Genomic DNA, 16,943 nt, shown 5'->3' with positions numbered 1-16,943 from the left:
CTGTTTTTTGGGATATTGAGGCATGTAGTCTGGTAGAAGTTTCCGTCATTAGAGTAACTTCTACGGTTACATGGCACAACATCTCAGAAGACAATCATCTTCATTCTCGCCGTGGTGAGATCCTAAGATCTCACATACTTCTTACCAGTTGCCTTGACTTAACAATGCCGGTTTTTTGTATGTGTCACGTTAAGCGAACGTACCGACGACAGTACACCCCGTTTTAGTGCCACTCTTTGTAGCAACCAAAACTGGCATTCGAACGGGTCTGGCGGTGTTTTGATTTTATTTTAATTTCGGCTGTATTTTACTTATTAGTGTATTAAAGTGCCACATAGTGCGCGAAATATTGTAGTTTGGGTAGGTTTATCCGTTCTGGAGTTGTTTCGCGCCTACTGTAGAAATGGTCGCGCTTACGTCACATCTGCTGCGCATGAACATTGTTTACATCTATGCTTATTACCACCAGGATTTTGTATTGAACCGACCTTAGCGAACTGTGTATTACCCAGCGTTTTCTTATCTTAATCCTAATACTGTACAGTCGGTGGTAGTTGGTAGTTGGTCGTGGCGTAATATATGTTCGGATAAATGTGAAGTAGGTCAGTCATTGAAATGTCACATTTTTTAATTATTGTTCACCTTAGAGTTATAATGGTTGCGTGTTGTCCGTGGTGAACAGGTATTTAGTGTAAATGAAACGACTGAAGTCATACCGGTAATTTTAGCCATGACACCTCCAAATATTGTTTTGCTTGCATGTGGTGCATATAATCCACCGACGAATATGCATCTCCGAATGTTTGGTAAGTTTTTGTATTGTTTTGAAAGGTTTATCGTTTGAACTGCGTTCATGCAAAGTAATTTATAGCTATTTGCTGTCGTACTGATTTATGATTGTGTTGATATCACTGTATAACAGTTGCTTGTATATCGATCGATTTTGTAAGACTGAGTAAGTTAAGGTTAGAATGGGTTAGGTCTAGTAACCATCTTTAGAATTATTTACTTGTGACAGGTTAAAGGGTTAGGTAATTTAGAATCGGCGGATTAAATTTTCAGCACTTTTCATAGAATTCTTCCGTAATGGAGAGTGGGAAGTTGATGTAAACATTGCTGTCTAACGATATATTACGTTCAAGGTAAACATAGAGTAGGTGGAGCAATGCTACAGTAGAGTGACCATGTGTTTGTGGGGTGCTCTTAGCACCGTATTGTGATGGAAAAAAAAGAGGTACATCTTTTTCTTTACTTTTAGAAATTGCTCGGGACCATCTGCAGAGGCTTGGTTACCATAATGTAATAGGTGGAATTGTATCACCAGTTCATGATTCATATGGTAAGAAAGAGCTGGTGTCAGCAACACATCGCTGTGAAATGCTCCGCTTAGCACTCCAAGATTCCAGTTGGATCCGTTTATCAGATTGGGAGTGTCATCAAGAAGGGTGGACAAGAACTAGGCTTGTACTTCAATATCATCAGGTAAATACTATGTGGATATTTGGTGGCTGTGCTGTGGCATGGCCTTTCCATTGTTCTTTGTAATAGTGTTGGTTACTGTAAGTCACTGTGAGTCGGCAAAAGTGACACATTTAAAAGGTAAATGTAATTATTAATACAAAATTCTTACAATTATTGTTTTAGAACCATTTAAATTCAATATTGAATTCCAATAATGAGTCTCCTAACAAACGGCAACGCCGTGATGATTTTTTGTGGATACCAGATGATGTCAAGTTCTGTTCTGGTGGACCAGTCCAGGTTAAACTGTTATGTGGTGCAGACTTACTGGAATCTTTTGGAATTCCTGGACTTTGGAAAGATGATGATGTGAGTACTTATCACTATTTGAAATATTTACATTTCTTTCTAGGATTTCCATCTATAAAATTATTTTAAGGTATGTTTTTTGGAATAGTGCATAATAGTGCCCATCTCTGCAAGTTACAACACTATCAGAATGAAAGGATTTTGTATAAACCAGGCATTGTGTATGTGGTTTCAGATTGACACGATCGTGGGTCAACATGGCTTGGTAGTTATCACAAGAGAAGGGAACAATCCAAATAAATTCATCTATGAGTCAGATTTGCTTACAAAATATCAGGTAACTAGATCTTCCACTGTGCTCTATTCATGTAATGTAATTCTGTTGATAATATATGGGTGTGTTTATAATAATTTGTTGTTAATTTGTTTTTTATGGCTGTTGAGGTTTTGTATTTGGAGACAAGAACATAAATTATGAATGTTCAAAAACAAAGTGCTCTGGAAAATATATGTATCTAAGAGGGATGAAGTAAGTGAGCAATGTAGGATGTTACATTCATACATGTCGCCGTTGGTGGACTAGTGGTTAGCGTGCTTGCCACTGGACCCAAAGTTCGCGGGTTCATACCCGGCCGAGGTCGACGGAATCTTAAAGGTGATAAAAATCTGTAGCACAACTTCCTTCGGAGGGGAAGTAAAGCTGGCAGTCCCATGTCGTAGATTTACGGCATGTAAGAGAACCTTGCGAGCATGAACGAGATGTTTCGTAAGCAAAATTCAGTGGCCATTACTCACCCAAGTCTCTCCTGATTCACTGCTAGATGGCTCTGGCAGTCAAATCAGGATTGAGCAGAGTCAGTGGGCTGGTCACTCACTACTCACAAATGCACACTTCAAAGACCAAGAAACAACAACAACAACATTCATACATGATAATCTATGTAATGAGGGCCATCAACCCATATGAAATGGAAATAAGATAGAAGAAGACACCTTTCACTTCCCGGCCTATAAATCCAGCTCCTCACACCCTATTGGCATATTCATCGCCCTGATGACGGAGGCAGTATGACCTCTGAAACGTTGGTTAACATCGACCAGACTACACAGCGCAATAACCCAGAAGACAGAAATCTTCATACTCATCGCCCTGATGATGGAGGCAGTATGACCTCTGAAACGTTGGTTAACATCGACCAGACTACACAGCGCAACAACCCAGAAGACGGATATCTTCATAGAAGAAGACAAAATAAGAAACTATGAGTGACATGTTGCTTGGGTAAGGGAGACAGGAAATGCAAATAGTAAAACCTATTGGAAACCAGTGACTTAGAAGAGTAAAGAGGGACATAGGAAGATAATTTGAAGATGAATTTTAGATCATGTTATGAGAGTGGAGGATGGATAGGAGGTTAGGTGTAAATATATTCAATAAGTAGTCATAGACAGTTGAAAAGGGGTGATTCTCTAGCTTCGTGGGTTGGGCAGGGAGCTAACAGCTCTGCACCATAAAAAATGGATCTCCAGACTTGGACATATTCTTTAGAACAACATTACCAGTAAAAGTTGACATGAAATTTGGAGCTTGGAATGTCAGGAGTCTCTATACATCAGGTTGTTTGAAAATAATATCAAGAGAAATAGCAAAAATGTAAGTTAGATTTAGTAGGCATACAGGATGTCAGTTGGAACAAGAGTACCACAGAACCATCAGTCAATTATACATTCTTTAATGGAAGAAGGAATGCAATTATGGACAGGCAATTTTATTTATAAGGAATTATATTAGTGCCTAGAGGGACAAGTTTATTAATAACAGGTTGTCACATACAACAGTAAGAGGCTGTTGGTATGGTAATATTTTTCTGAATGTACATGAACCAGTTTAAGATAAATATGGTGATACAAAGAATATCTTATGAGGAAGTAGGGCATTTTTCTAATCAGTTCCCTAAGCACTGCGTAAACATTTTTAGGAGATTTCGATGCAAAGGTAGGGACGGAAGGTGTTTTCAAAATGACATTTGGGAATTAGAGTTTACAGAATGTATGTCAAATGAATGGAGATAAAATGGATAATTTAAAATGTGCTAGTACAAAATTCAGGTCCAAAAAGAGAATATTTGAAAGAAAATACTAATGAGCATAGAACAAACTTTAAGAACAAAAAAATATTTCAGACCCTTACAAGGTAGAATTGAACTTTTTGAGTTCTATTACCAGAGAGTTACCTAGTAAGTTTCTTAGTACTGAGAATATTTCTGTTAACAGTAGTGTGGGGATTATAATTGAAATTTACCTAGTATGAATGTTGGCCAGGCTACTGGGCATCCTGACATGTTCAAAAGTTTGTGGAACAAGTTGCATCGCCAAAATTTTGCTGCTGCTTTCCAGACTAAACTGAACTTTTTTTTTTTTTGATTTTGGATAATTAAGGTGGTACTGTAGAAGTCTATGAAATAGGATGAATATTTGAAAGTAGGGTGGCCCTTAAAAATGCATGCAATGAACATTGATACATTTGTGTTCCTCAGAATAATATAAACATTGTGACTGAATGGATAATAAATGAGGTGAGCTCTACAAAAGTTCGGCGAGCCTTGAGACGTTCTGAGAGTGTCAAATATCTACTTCAAGAGTCTGTTATTGATTACATCCGCAAGCATGGATTGTACGGCACCAAGGATAAGTGAGTATCCTGTTGTATTACATGTGCTTAAGTTCAGTACTCTCTTACTGTGTAAGAATTTCTGTTGCTGCAAAATCTTGTAGCACACTTCACATTGACATATATTTCAAAGTAATATTTTATATGTAAGACTTGAGGTTCTCACAGCGGTGAGTATGAAGATGTCCGTCTTCTGGGTTATTGCTACACCTTTCACTTCCCTGCCTATAAATCCAGCTCCTCACACCCCATTGGCATATTCATCGCCCTGATGACGGAGGCAGTATGACCTCTGAAACGTTGGTTAACATCGACCAGACTACACAGCGCAACAACCCAGAAGACGGACATCTAATATTTTATAAATTTCCAACTGAAACCCCCTATAGACAATGTTAAATGTATTTCAGTTTTCGTTATTGTATTGTATCCTAAATTTATTGAATAGAATATTTTGAAAAAAAACTGTGCTGTATATTTTGCAATTTTGTTGCTTTCATAAGCTAAAAATTAAATCCTGAATTGTGGAAAGTAGTGTTACGTACTTGATTAATTTCGACTCTAAAACATTATGTTGTCTTTGGAACGTAGAACACATAGTGTTTATATTTTTGTATAGAAACCAAAACAACTTTACTGTCTGGTCATATTATAAAAATTGGAGCCACTAGCTGGCTGGTTAGTGTAGCTGTTGCTGTTTGTGAGATTTGTACGGTGTTTAAAATACAATTGTGGATATAAAATGAGTAGATTGAAACATTATCACCTAACATTTGTAGAATTAAAGGGCACTGCGTAGTGTAGTAGTCATTTTTGAATAACCATTAGGCTAAGACTACTTAAAATCAGTGATGTGTTAACTATATTAAAATTAGCCGTCAATCACAATATAAGATAATTAAAAGTTCCTTATCGAGTACTCGATTTACATGTGGAACATTTACGACATGTTTCGGCTATATATAGCGGTCATCAGGTGTTATGTTATAAACTTTTTACTGAATTACTGATTTTTACAGATATTTAATGATGATTTTCAGTTCTCATTTTTCTTATCGTGTTCTCGTCCTTCATATTTTATCTTCATCGGTTGTTGTGTCGCCTGTCGCTAATATGATTGTATTTCGTAGTGCTGTTAATGTTGTGTTTATTGGACCAAGAAGTAATATCGTAGCAGTATTAGGAGAGACTGGAGTTGTACTGTATCGGATCGTGGCTGGTTACTGACTCAAATATCTTATAGATGTGTTAACTGTTTGGTATTTAAATATTCCCATAATTTTAACCTTTTGTTAGGACGCAACGAGTTAAATATTGCCAAAGTCACAGAATGTGAGTGTGCTAACATATTTCTGCATTAGCACAGTTTCCACTTGAAAAGAGTAGCAGAAAGGACCTCAGTGTTAGTGTTGAAATTAATAATAATAGAAGTGAAAGCCTAATGGTACGTTAAACTGATTATGTTGTCTTTCTTTTCAATGCTTTCATTATTATTGATGGATTTTCTTCAAATGGATTAAAACAGTAAGTACTTGTATCCAGACTGTCAGTCTCAAACATGTTTCCTTACGCCTTCTCCAAGTGATGTAAATATGGATTCCCCAAGTCCTGTTTATAATTATGGGAAGTATGATTATTCTGAATCAGTAACTGTTGAACAGATGACGACATGCACTAGGTTTGGAGGAGCTCCGTTGTCGAATGGTCCGTCAGCATGTATTCATGTCGAAAACATTGAACAGGAAAGAAACGAGACGGAGTCTCGATATGCAGAAAAAACTGGTAATGAAGAAAATTCTAGGAGGTCGGCAATAACTATGGGTTACCCAGGTCAGGCAGTTCAGATAATAGCAACACAGAAAGGAAATAACATTGTGCGTGCTGAGAAGGTGAGCATGGACACAAATGATACAACAGGAACAAAAATTACAGAGGAACCTGTGGCAAGTGTAAAAATTCATATTACCAAAGATGGAATCAAGGTTATTAGTGATAAAGAAACAACTGTGTAGTTCATATTACTTTATGAACCAGCATCTGAAGAAATGTTTAAAGTTTAAATGGTGGTCTGTATTCACTGTAGTGTCTTCTGTCGCACTGTGTTGAACTGGTAATGTCACTCATGACTCTTTATGCTCCCCGCCCCCCCTCAATTTAGCAGCAATATTGGCCATGGTCAATGCTTGGATGGTTGACCATCTGAGAGAACACCACATGTCAGTGCCAGCAACAGTAATTATAGTTGTAATCATTTAAAATTTACAGTGTGCCAGAACTACTTCTTATAAAAGACTCTCGGGTTACAAGCCGCATCATGTGGCTGAGTGGTGAATAAATCATATCTTCTGCTGTTTTGAGAACAATCTCTGCTCTCATCCTCAGGGCTGCTACATAACAAATCTGATCCTTTGTAGTGCGCTCGCTGATGGGAACTGGCGAGCGTGTTACAAAGAATCAGATTTGTTATGTAGCAGCACTGAGGATGAGAGCAGAGATTGTTCTCAAAACGGCAGAAGATATGATTTATTCACCATTCAGCAACATGATGCGGCCTGTAACCCGAGAGTCTTTCATCAACTTCAGTCACAGCGAAAGCTTCACTTTATACAACTTCATCTTATATTTCTGCCCAGTCACAATTTGTGGCTGTCTGCTATTTTCCAGCAGGTACTACTTTTTTTTTTATCCTGTTAACCCTTAAGAAGGAAGCAGCAAGTTCTCTGAATTGTTGGTGGGTTTTACCAATTTGACATGGTGTGATACCCAGAAGACACTACAATGATCACTGATGTATGTGTGGCAACTCTTTACATCTTGTGAGGAATGCACATGATTGTATTACTCCATGTAGTTCTCCAACATTATTTTTCAGTTTAACTGATTTGAAGCCAATAGCCAGATCTTTTCTCCCGGAACTGAAATTGAATATGAGTAAGCTAAGATAGAAATAACACTGTAATAACATACTGGTATAGGGATAATTTACTTCTCCTGTATTGTATTTTTATATACCATTGAGCAAAAGTTTAACTTATGTCATAGTACAGCATCTTCTTAACACTTTATAATTATTGAGCTCATAAAGAAATGCTGTGCTTACCTAGAACCTGGAAGTGCATCACCATAGTGTTCACAAAAGCCAGACATTGAACCCTCCGCTGAGCTAGCTCAGACCATTTCATATCTAACTCAATTGTACAAAGTCTTCCTTGAAAAAGTTAATTATTCTGCTCCTATGGAACTCAGAGTTTATGACCATGTTCACAAAAGCTTGCCATTGGATCCTATCCGGGGTCTTAACTACACACACTACTTCTCAAAGGTCTGGCTTAATATTATCCTCCCATGTGTGCCTAGGTCTTCCACATGATCATTCCCTTGAGGTTTCTGGTCAGAATATCTCTGTTACCTTCAAGCTTTACAACCTCTTTCTCCAAGATCCATTTTAATGTCATGCAGTTATTTATGTTCAGGTCTTTCAAGTGGTCTTTTCTCTTCTCTTGAAATGATGTCCAACTGAAATTTTGTATGTATTTCTCATTCCTCCAAGTGTGCTATACGTTGTTGTCCCTGTATTATATACCACTGTCCATCATTTTACCAGTCTCCCCTCTTCACAACAGTTGACTGATCAATGGTATGTGCTGGGCATTGACCTGATATTTTAAAATGCTGTTCCCAGAATAATTGTGTACCAGTATGTTATGACAGCTTATTTGTGTCTCAAAAGGTAAGTAATACAGTAGACTGTATATTTATTGTGCATAAGCTTTCCCTGTGTGTCGTATATTAAATATATTGATGGAATAGGGTATGTATTCTTCCTATAGTGCCAAAAATATTTAAAACTAAGTGCTTCTTTTTATAAAACTAATTACTGTAAGTCTAAAAAATAAGTAATTATTTTATTACTACCTCTTCTCATTGTTTCTGTCATAATTCTCAAATTGATTCACTGTGTTTAGATAAAATTTATAACACTTGTACATATATCTGTGAATGTGATACGAGCCACAATTTTAGCATCGAAGGAAAGTAGTTTATTTTAGGAATAGTACTGATTTTGAATAAATTATTTTGTGATAGGTTAATTAGGAATTCAAATAGCTGGTCACAATGGTAAATATTGCAAAATGAAGCACCTCTAGTTCTGTTTTTCAAAGAATCTTTGATCATAAATATTTTCAAATTATAGAATGTTCACTTCTTTCCTTAATGTGCATGGTAATTGGACCAAACAAATTTCAGTTGATTTTATTTTCACAAATGATTAAGATAAGAGATTAAGTAAGAATATTATAAAGTAAATTCTTATACCTGAGAATGTTGGACAAATCTTGAACATGGTTTTTATGGCACGGCCTTTTTACTATAATATGAGTAAAATAATCTTAAAACTTTGCATACCGTGTAGTGTATTAGAACATAAAATAAGCAAACAAACAAACTATTAACACTAGTGTCTTTTATAGAATTAATAGTTTGTTTGTTTGCTTATTTTATGAGTAAAATACTTTTCTTTAGAGGCCCAGAAACTGCTTGTGACTTCTGATACAGTTCCATCATTTTATAGAGTCTGACTAATGAACCATGTTGATGTTTTCATTATTAGTGAACTTACTAGAGTTGCCCATCAAATATTGTGGCTGAGTGGTTATGTTTCATAAACTAGGTACTTATTCTTGAGGAGTTAATAGTTGTTCAGCTATTCAAGAAATTCTCCACCTTGAATAAAATCCAAGGGGTCTTTGCATGTTCACATGAGCCCACCAAAGGACCCTGTACTGAGCCAGAAGAATGTAGCATTTACCCTTTTACTCTATTTCTTTAATATCCGTTTTAATATTATTTTCCTGTCTATTCCTAGGTGTCCCAAATGATCTTTTCAGTTATCTCTCTTGCTTCATGTCTGTGAGAACCATCTATCTGAATGGGTTTTCCATGTTATTTTCTAGTCTGTATATGTGCCAAGACAGTACCTTAAAATAGGCCAGGTCTGTCTCCTTCCAAATCCTTACCTATTCATCGTTCATGAATATATTTCCATTTCATTCAATACTACATTGCCTATCTAGATTAATCTGGTAAATTTAGTACATGAACAACTGTCTGATCTTTCTAAATGTAACTGAATATCATATATAACTCAAATTGCCATCAGATGCTTTTCCCCACATGTATAAAATCATAACAATCATATGTTTATGGGCAGTAAACCAAATCAGTAAGAAATAAAACTCCACATTCCTGAGACTGACAGAGCGAGTGACAAGATTGGCTGACGGGTATTTGTGTTCCCCTGCAACATAAGTAGCCCCTCCTTCATGTTCTATGATTGTTTTCTAGGTAGGACAGAACAACAAGACATCTGGTTTGGGGATAACTGAGTCGAGGGTCCATCACAACTAGAAAATTTCAGATTTCATATAAATCATGTTTTTGTAAATAAAAGGGGCTAGTTAGCCAGCTTAGCTTTACCTGTAGAATGAACTTTGATTTTGGGGGATTTTGCCTAATGAGAAATTTGCAAGTATGCAGTTGATGGTGTCAAGTCCAGATGTGACTGTTTTAAAAATTTAGTATTTGGATAATAATGCTACGGTGGTCTAGCGGTTAGAACGCTGGCCTTGTAATTCTGGGGTCTCGGGTTCGATTCCTGGCGGTGCCCGAATTTATAACTTGTGTTGGGCAAGGCAACACGGAGTTTTCCTCCGTGGCAGAGAAAAGGATGGAAGGATCCTGTTCATATGGACCTGTCGTCAGACAGAACACTAAATAAATAAACTACCAAGAGACAAGTGGTATATGGATGCAAGGTCCAGAGAACTAAATGTCATGTGTATTTACCAGCCCGTTTGACTTATTATTTAGGGAATGTGATTAACCATAATATTTCACCAAGCGCATTACCATAAGATAATTACTGTGGTTCAGTCCAGTGCTGCATGTATGACAGTCTAACTGAACCTTGTTCTTGGACATCAAAGAATGTCCTCTTTAAACGCACACACACATACACGACTGATCGGCTACGACATTGTTACTTTCTCTAAACAGTTGGTACTTGTAAATTTTCACAACAAATCTTGCAGAATAAGAATGACATCTTTTATTCAACATAATTAGCTTGTTTCTAGAAGGTTCTATTAACCCAGACCTGCAGTGGCTAGAAGAGGACGGCTCTTGCGTTGCCTGTGAGCAGTTTAAAATATCTGGCTTTTTTATTGTAATTTGATTTCCAATGTTTGAGAGGGGCTACATTTTTTCTAAATGGTATTATTTTACACTGTAAAGAACATAATTATGTATTTGTTTTAACAAAATGCATAAAATTAACTCATAATGGGGAGGATGTATCCATCTACTTGCAAGTTTTAATCTTCAAAACTATTCATTGAAATTTGGTAAGTTGTTAGGCAAATTCACTTTGGTCAATATTTGTCCAATCTAACCCACTGCATCTGTATCTGTAGTACGATTAGTTTTACAACAGTAGATTTGCATCAGTACTAAACATCAAGACTGATGAGGTACGCAAAACTGTGTAGAAATTACATTTCCTGTTGTTGTGTAGGCAAATGTTTGCAGCAGTAATGGTGTGTTGCATGTGTTATCTGTGTTGTTGCAGGGGCTGAGCAGACCTGCATGCCTACTGTAAGAGATCTGGTTCTTCTCATTGGAAAATGTAGTCGACCCCTGAGCAAGCCTGCCATTGTCGCTTCTTCTTTGCCTGCTGTAGTGTGATGATATTCTTACCATTTGATGGACAGTGTTCTTAACACCCAGTCATATATTAATTATTAATATCACATCCAAACTTGTGCTTAGACAATGCTATAGTCATGCAGGATATATGAAACAAGTTTTATAATAATAAGTTTGTGTTCTTCAAGAGTAAAGGTCTGATCTGATTTTATGTGGTAATTGCATTCTTGGGAAGAAATATGTAATGCAAAAATACTTTAAGAGTTTTCATAAACTCATAAACTGAGTTTTTTTATCAGTGGTAAGCTTGGCGATTAATATTTTCTGGTAATAATACAGATAAGATAACATAAATATGACATTAATGAGTTAACAGTGGAATGTATTAATTATTTTCTGTATTTGTACTTACAAAGGCCATAATAATAGGCTTAAGTTATAGAGGTTGGGGGGTTTATGAGTTTAATTTGAAAAGATGAAGGCACCGTCAACAAATTATTTCTGACTCTTATTCATTGACTGTGCATTGTAAGTTTGAGGGAGTTGAAGTTTGATTTTGTAATTTAGTAGTTTCCTCAGAAGGAACCTCATATATCATATTCTTCTTCCTGAGATATTTCCATTTTACGTGGATCATAAAAACCGCTTGTGTGGCACGTAAATACGGGACGTTACTGAAGATGCACAAATTGAAGTATGTGCATGGTCTTAAGAGCAAATATATGCCACATTAGTAAGACTGAGAAGAAAATAAAATTGAATGTTTCATTAGACAACAAGTTAAATCCTTTTTGACCATAAAATAAAGTAATGACAAAATTATGCTTATCACTAACAATTTTATGTGGCACCATACAAATAATTGGAACATAACTTGGTCAAATCCTGAACTTTAGCAGGATACACTAAATTACAAAATGTTAATACTTTGAAAGGTTAAAATATTCTGTGTTGTAAATCTGGTATCATGCCAGGTAGGTTTAATACTGAAAATATGATACTTCAAAGAAAACATACACTAGAACATGTTTACAACTGAAATCAAGGGAACTTTAACACTTTTCCATTTCAGACAAGGTTTCTGCTTAGCACAGGTACTTATTCCTACAAAAAATATTGCGTAATACATCGTGGTTTCACACGATAGAAGTCACAGTTCAGATATTACTACAATGTTAGTGAGAAATTCACATTTTCAGTTTCTTATTCTCTTCTTTTTGACTAATGTCCTATTTTTACGAGTTTGATGAGTTCTGCACATATTTTTTCAACGTTTGGGTCTCATTTATAACAATAAATTCCAGGATTACAATTACAACACATTTATAATCTCAAAAACCAATGCCTATTAAGGCAAATATTCCCCTTTCCCCACCATTCAACTTCCACTTTAACCCTTTGAAGCCTGTAAGTCATCTAAATTATATTTAAACATTCAGTTCCTTCCTTAAAAAGAAAAAGTATTTCAAGTTGCCTGTCTTCTGGAATGCTGCAATGTGTTGTCTGATAGAAATTGACTGACATTTCAGAGGTGCTTACTGCCTCCATCATCAGGGAAATTTCTACCAGGCTGTGTGTTGCAACATTCCAGAAGGTCTCATCTTCATAACTTGCTGCTACGAGAATCATTAAATATGTATCCATTATGAAGGTAACTGGTTAATCCAGTTCAGGGAAACAACTGTGTTTATCCTGAGATTCATATGAAACCCATGCATACTCTGTAGAAGATCTTGAATTACTGAATGCTAAAGGAAATGGTTCATATATTTACCACTGTGCTTTAAAGTGTTAAACAATTTACACTTATCAGACTACTTTGATCAGTTTTATCTGTGTTCTAAGAACCAAAGATTTCTCTGATAAAGAGCGGTTTTGATTTAGGCCAGGTTGTGTTTCAGATGGTTTTACTGTATTCGTGTAATATTCTCTCGTTGGTTGTTCTTTTAGAACAAGACCACTTTGAGAGTAACAGCAATAACCTTTGAAATATTGACATGCAGAAAGCTTTGAAGAACATACTTTTATAGAATATTATGACATGAATTTGAATGTTGTATTTCATATGATGACGAGCTTTGAGACCAAATATGCAAATGTACTAGCCTAAACACATTACATTAATCAGAATTACTGCATTCTAGAACTTTTTACTATATCTTTAAATATTATAGTCACCTGGGGACTTCCACGAGGATCTGCATTTATGGTATATATAATAGTAGAATTTGTAGCTTCCATGCTACAGAGTTAAGGACTGGGTGTTGGGAACATTTGTTTTTATGTTTAATTTTGATTGAGACCCCTCTGGAATGAAAGTAGTCAAATACTGGCACCCCAATACAGTACCTTTAGTGTTTGTATTTGAAGACAAATCTCTCAGCTTTGATAAAACTGGATGCAATAAATATGCTGTTGCATGCCAAGAGAAATGAGAAAACATTTCTCGTTAAAGACTAACAAATTTGTGACTAAAATATGACTCTTTGTTAGATGTTGGAAATGTAAACTTTAATTCATGAATATGCGCTCATTTTATTTGTATCATAACAGATGAATAAATATTATTATTATTTATGTTGTTGTCTTTAAGAACACTGTCTTGATATGAGAAAGTGTTTAGATTAATTATATGTACAAAATTTTAGTTTAGTTTTCACTTTTGTTATTGTTTGATGTTCTTTATATTTATTTTATCTCTTGTGCATAGTCTGTAATTGGCTCTTTTAGTTGTGAGTTAGCACGTTAAAATAAGGAACTGAATTGAATTATTATTACAGTATGAAACAGGGTATAGGATAAAAGCATTATTTGTCTTTGAATACAAATATAATCTTGCATGTCTCTTATAATATATTAAAAATAGTAAACCCATAATAGTCTGCAAAGCCAGTGAATAAGAACCCAGGAGGTAATAAACATTATCACATAAAAGTCTTTAATTCAGAAAAAAAAAATGTTATTTTAATATGTGCAAGATGTATGTGTGCCTTTGGTTTTGAAATGTTGCTGTGACTTGTAGCTGACTAGTGAAGTATAATGTTAAATATTCAGTTTTGACTAAACTCCCTCAGCTATTTGATTTCTTTTTGCAATGTTTAGGTTTTAAAATGTTTTGACATGGATTCAGTTCACTCTTCATTACTGTTGAAGCTCTAACCTTATGAATTTTCCTGCCACAGTTATTTTGAAGTTGCTTATATTATTGTGCAGAGAAGTTGAAGAAGTTATCTATTGGCAGTAGGCTTACTATTTTTTTCTGTCTGCCCATGAATGAAATTACAGGCTCTTCACACTTTTTGCATAAAATAAATCAGAACTCTGTAGGATCTCAGGGGCAATTTTATTTGATGGATAAGGTCATAATTGTGAAATCAAATTTAGTTCCTTTGTTTTTAAATTATATGTTTAGGAAGACAGATGCCTCCTCATATTATTATATGACTTCATATGGAGGGCGATCCCTTTGAAAATCCTCTGTAATGTGGAATGTATAAATATTGAATTATTCATGTATCTTTATCATACATTCTATTTTCTTCATGCATACTTTCAGATTCTATTTTGGTTAGATAACATGAAATTTAAAAAAATTTTGACTTTTAATATTGAAAGGCATAAAGTAAACAGAGAATTTGTTAAATTAATTTAAAAGTGGCAGTACCATTGTATGTAATGTTTTCGTAATATACAAATTTGTAATGTTTCTTAGTATTAGAATAACATTTATGAAAAGATTTTCTTTTACTTTTTCAGTATGTGATAAAACAAAAGGATTGAAAGTTTTATGTGAAATTTAGTTAAGATCAAATATCTTCTGTCCTGTGTTAATTTATTATCTATAAAATATTTATCATATTTCTTTTGGTTACAGTTAATTATTTGTTCTGGAATATGTTGATGGGATTGTAAATGTATAACCTGCAAAATTTCTGGTTCCTGTACAAATGATGTGTTCTCGAAATGACTATCATTTGTAGAAGTTGGTGTATTTTAGACAAGGAACAAATTAAAAATGCCATTGAACACAAGGCACTTAATTGTCACATTTGTTGTTATTTTCTCATATATTTAAATTGTTATTGATATATAATTAAATATTAGAATTGTGAATATTTATTCATGTGCATGTATGAAAATATATCCTAAGGCAGTGTTTCTCAACCATTGCTAATTCAAGTACCAGTCTGTTTCTCATTCTACAGCACAAATACTGCTGATAATTTACAGCTTTAAATATTGCTATGGCATTTAAGCTTATTTACAGTATGAAAATTTGTCTTTGTGTGGTATTAAATTAGAAAAAGTAACTGCAGTTGTCTTACAGAGAGAAAATGCAAATAAATATAGCAATGTTAACACATTCTGTTTAGTTGAAAACATGAAACAATAAAAAAAGCTGTTGTTTGAAAGCAGTAATTTTTCTGGCTGTGATTAAAAATCTTGTTTTTATTACAACGTAAAAGCATTGATTTTTATATTTGAAATATATTTTGATGTGATAATAATAATAATTACATTTTTAGACTTCTTTGTACTATGCAATGTCCTCAGAAAACCCACTGCTATTTTCCATCATCTGAATAAGAAAAGGTTGATATAGTGACACTGTGCAAAAAATGCTGTAATATTCAACACAAATTATTCTGTCACTAAAGGGAAGTGGGAAAATAAAAATGTTACTGAGTATAAAATAGAATATTTTCCAGCTGTGATAAAATATGCATGGTATAACAACACTAAGTAGACTTGAGGTTCTCACAGCGGTGAGTATGAAGATTTCTGTCTTCTGGGTTATTGCGCTGTGTAGTCTGGTCGATGTTAACCAACGTTTCAGAGGTCATACTGTCTCCGTCATCAGGGCGATTCATCGCCCTGATGACGGAGGCAGTATGACCTCTGAAACGTTGGTTAACATCGACCAGACTACACAGCGCAATAACCCAGAAGACAGAAATCTTAACACTAAGTAGAGTCTGTGGACTGGAAGTCACAGATCACTGATTGAGAAACATTGCCCCAAGGTTATTTTATCCTTTGGAGACTGTAATTTTTTCAACCATGCTTGAAATTGGACCAAAGTCTCGTGTTCTCCATGCAGGTGTTCTGTCATCTGACTTACTGGAATTACGCAGTGTAGGGCAGCATAATATCTACTGACTGCTAGCTGAAACAGTAGTATTACTCGTCTTGAAGAGAGTGAAAATGTATCATTCATGGTAGGATTAATTTTATACTGGGATATCTTTGTTGTGTATGTTACAGCAGTTAAGTTAGTCTTTATTCAGTCAGCACAATTTTATTTGCATTTCTTCATTGTGCATATATTTTACTTGGCAACATGTTCCAATACTAGTGCTGCATCATCATCATCATCATCATCATGAAGTGAACACTTCTTCTGTGTCACATATTTTCCACTGCATATAGGGTTGACTTGTGATAGTCCCATTATGTATTATTTACTTGCATTAATATTAAAATTTTGCTAAATTTATTTTAATACATTATTGTGTCAGAATTAGAATATGTATAGATTCCTAATATGTACTCAAGGGGCTTCTATATTATCAAGCTCTGCTATTTGGAGAACTATTGTGTTCTCTTTAAATTTACATAATTTTATATCCACTAATTTAATTACTTGCTGCTTGATGTATTGGGATGGAGCCAGTGAATTTAAAAAATGGAACAGCAAATGATAAAGTTGTTAAGGAACAAATTACATAAACTTGACGGCAAATGGGTACGACAAATTTTGTATACAAAACATATGTATTTTCCTCCAAAAAATAAG

The 16,943-nt window shown here is 34.9% G+C and overlaps 1 protein-coding gene across 1 annotated transcript; it reads left to right on the top strand.

Annotated features, from left to right (window-relative positions):
- Positions 1 to 258: 258 nt before the first annotated feature.
- Positions 259 to 15,192, top strand: Nmnat (nicotinamide mononucleotide adenylyltransferase). Its single transcript, XM_087350649.1, has 7 exons — positions 259 to 806; positions 1,259 to 1,482; positions 1,645 to 1,830; positions 2,006 to 2,107; positions 4,308 to 4,462; positions 5,967 to 6,330; positions 11,070 to 15,192. Exons 1-7 carry the CDS (start codon positions 731 to 733, stop codon positions 11,097 to 11,099), a joined length of 1,137 nt encoding a protein of 378 aa, XP_087206775.1. The 5' UTR covers positions 259 to 730; the 3' UTR covers positions 11,100 to 15,192.
- The last annotated feature ends 1,751 nt before the right edge of the window (positions 15,193 to 16,943 follow it).

The sequence above is a fragment of the Zootermopsis nevadensis genome, unplaced genomic scaffold (genome assembly GCF_977971745.1).
Source record: "Zootermopsis nevadensis isolate Lab colony 2312 unplaced genomic scaffold, Znev_1.0 Znev_ptg000017l, whole genome shotgun sequence".
Taxonomy (NCBI): Eukaryota; Metazoa; Arthropoda; class Insecta; order Blattodea; family Termopsidae; genus Zootermopsis; species Zootermopsis nevadensis.
This window is presented reverse-complemented; position numbering and strand designations above follow the sequence as displayed.